General features: G+C 39.0%; 1 protein-coding gene across 1 annotated transcript; it reads left to right on the forward strand.

The window, feature by feature from the left end:
- Positions 1-2,215, forward strand: LOC134076980 (uncharacterized). Its single transcript, XM_062532308.1, has 4 exons — positions 1-282; positions 1,041-1,364; positions 1,512-1,673; positions 1,785-2,215. The coding sequence occupies exons 1-4, from the start codon at positions 6-8 to the stop codon at positions 1,880-1,882; spliced, it is 861 nt and encodes a 286-aa protein (XP_062388292.1). The 5' UTR covers positions 1-5; the 3' UTR covers positions 1,883-2,215.
- The last annotated feature ends 962 nt before the right edge of the window (positions 2,216-3,177 follow it).

Raw genomic sequence — 3,177 nt, forward strand, 5'->3', positions numbered from 1 at the left:
AACCAATGCTTACCCTTCAATCTGAAAGTAATTCATCTTGGGGTCAGCAAGTCCAGATGAGCTGCTCCATCTCCACTCAGTACCTGGGTGGGACATTCACCCTACAGCAGCTCTCTGGGTCCTATAGAGAGACAAAGGCAGCCTCAGGAACCTCTGCTGTTTTCACCATCCGTCAGGTGGACTTTGCCCATGGAGGATCCTACTACTGCCAGTATCAAACACGAGTGTCTGGTCACAATTTCACCCCCTCTCGCAGTGATCCTGTCAGCTTCTCTGTAGATGGTGAGATGTTAAACAACCACGTGTACAGCATATTACTTTTCATTTGACATTGTTTTGTTTGATGGCGATATTCTACAGATCTGTGGAAATGTTTGATTTTTTCTCTGGGTTTAAACTAGTCAGCTCCTGTCAGCTTCTCTGTAGTGGGTGAGTTGTTAAACCCTGAATTTCCAGCTTCTCTGTTGTCGATGAGAAACTGAGAAAAAACAGTATATGTTTTAAGTTGTTATAGTTTAAGGCCCTGTGTCCACCAATCGTGTTTTTTTGCGCCGACGGCGACAATTTTCAATATAAAGTCTATGTAGCTCAGCGTTCACAGCGCTGAGCGCCCTCGGCGGAAAAAAAGCTTGTCAGTATCACTTCTCATTATAAACCGTCTCTGGTTTTAGTAACATAGCAACAATAAACACTTCTCGAAGTGCAGAGAAAAGGAGGTTGAGGGCGCTTTCAGCGCAAAAAACGTGTTTGGTGTACACAGCACCTTAAGCTCTAGGCACATTTGACTCAACCGTATGATGTCAGGGTGTTCCAAGAATATTATTCATCCCAAGAAGACTATTTTGTTCACTGAATAAATCAGATTGCATCCAAAGTTATGGTCTATTCTTTACCTCCTATCTTAATCTTAATTAGAAATATCATTATTAAGATTATATCTTAAAATACTGCTTAGACACCCTACTGCAAAAGGGAAAAAAATCATAACTTACACTATACTATATTCAATATGTTTTCCATGTGTGTGTTATGTCCTCCAGTGTCCCTGTCACAGCCCATCATCTCTGTGAGTGCCCCAGAGGGAGAGCTGGTCTTGGGGCCAAACGGCCCAGAGGTCCCCTGGGGCCAAAGCTTCTCCATCGTCTGCTCCACCAAGCCACAGTACCAAGGAGGCTCTTTCCACCTCATCTCTGATGGGTCAGCGGAGATCTGGACTGAGCAGGCGGTCAATCACTCTGCCTCTTTCGACTTTCCTGAAGCAGACTTTTTCCATGCAGGGAACTACAGCTGCTCCTATGAGGTCACTCTGTCTGCACGTCTGTTCACCTCTGGAAAAACAGATGAGCTTCACGTGAGCATAAGAGGTGTAGTATCATTTTCTCATAACACATTTTTTTTTTATCATAATATTGTTTTCTTTTTTTGTTTAAAGTTATTACAATGTTCAATTTTACTTTTTTTTATGTATTTGATTTTTGATGACTGATGTGGTACTCCTTCATGTGATACAGCACTGACGTGGATGGAGTGGTCTCACCATGTAGCATCTGTACATCCCTCTGTGGTCTATGTGGCAACACCTGGGCTGTTGCTCCTTGTGATAGTCCTGTGCTCAGTGTTGCTGTTGAGGATAAAGAAGACACAGCATATATACGCGATCAATGATCAGTACTGTGAGCACCCATTCTACTATAATAAATCATACTCCTGGCTGGACCAGATAATTAATATGCTAATAGAAAGACTATGGTAATAACATTATTGTTGTTTGTCCTTAACCCTAGGGCCGATGACGTCATTTGAAGTACCAAAACCAACAGAGCCAGTGAAGACAGAGCAGATACCATCTCAGCTGGAGGAAGACGTTGAATGTGCATCTTAAGCAGACCTCAGTATATATGTGAGGGTAGCTATCTGTGCTTTTGCTTCCAAGATTTGTTGTGATTGTGCCCCATCTGTCTGATGCTGGTTTTTTCTATCTTTGTTTGTTTCTCTTTCTTTTTCAAAAAATACTGATAGAAAAAATAAAATGAAACTAAATGAAAAGCATATAAATCATTCTAAATTGGTGTCTGACAGCAAAGTGAGATCTGTTTGTACCTTACACAGCTGGCTATGATAATTGAATACTACGCTGTCTCTAAATCGTCAGTGCATTGTTTCAGTGTTGTTCTTTTTGCTTACAATAAATGGAAGCTTTGATACCAAATATAAAGTATGGAAGTCAGTTAACTTTATGAGTCACCCTTTCATATACTGTATATATACAGTGGGGAGAACATGTATTTGATACCATGCTAAAGTTGCCTAAACAGAGGATCATTTGACAATTGATCTTACAGTAACGCCTTAATTCAAAAAATGAGTAAAAATCAAACCGCTAAGGGCACCAATTTTCTTTGTGATTGAAGAATGTATCATAAATTAACTAGAAATGCAATTCCAAGGAATTACCAGTGCATGAAAATGCCAAAAATGAAATGTACAATATAATTTGTAGTTAACACAAATAATATAAAAAAAAAAGAGAGATGGGGTAAAACTGAGCAAATGAGGATTTACCACTGATCTATAAATAGGTAATTGAGATTGTTAGGTGTTGCTAAGACATATATGGTTTTCTAGGTTGACGTGGTTTAATAAATGTTGATAGGCAGATAGTTTGATAGACATAGTTTAAGGGCTGTGTAGAGGTAGACAGTTTAATGGATGTTGATAAGACAGATAGTTTAATGAAAGTTGATAGACAAATAGTTTAATGGATGTATAGGTAGATTAATGGATGTTGATAGGAGGACAGTTTAATGAAGGAATAAATAGTTGGAAGTAAATGGATGGAGAGAAAGTGGAAATGGAAAGTTGAATTGAATGGAAAGTGGTCTTTGTTAACATTACTAAGGTGATTGCGATGATTTCTATATTGTTGCAAGGGTAATTGAGATAGCTGTTAGGTTTATCATACACTGTAAAAAATTGCTGTTAATTAACAGCAATTTTGCAACAGCATGCTACTGTTTTTCCACAACACAGTCAACTACTGTGGAAATACTGTATTACTGTAAGACTGTGTGTTGTTGAGCATAAACAGTAACTACTGTAGGAAAGCAGCATCAGCCGTAGAAGAGGAACGTTCAACTTCTGGAAATTCTCACGGCTTCTTCAGTTTTCTAGTTGAAG

The sequence above is a fragment of the Sardina pilchardus genome, chromosome 3, assembly GCF_963854185.1.
Source record: "Sardina pilchardus chromosome 3, fSarPil1.1, whole genome shotgun sequence".
NCBI lineage: Eukaryota > Metazoa > Chordata > Actinopteri > Clupeiformes > Clupeidae > Sardina > Sardina pilchardus.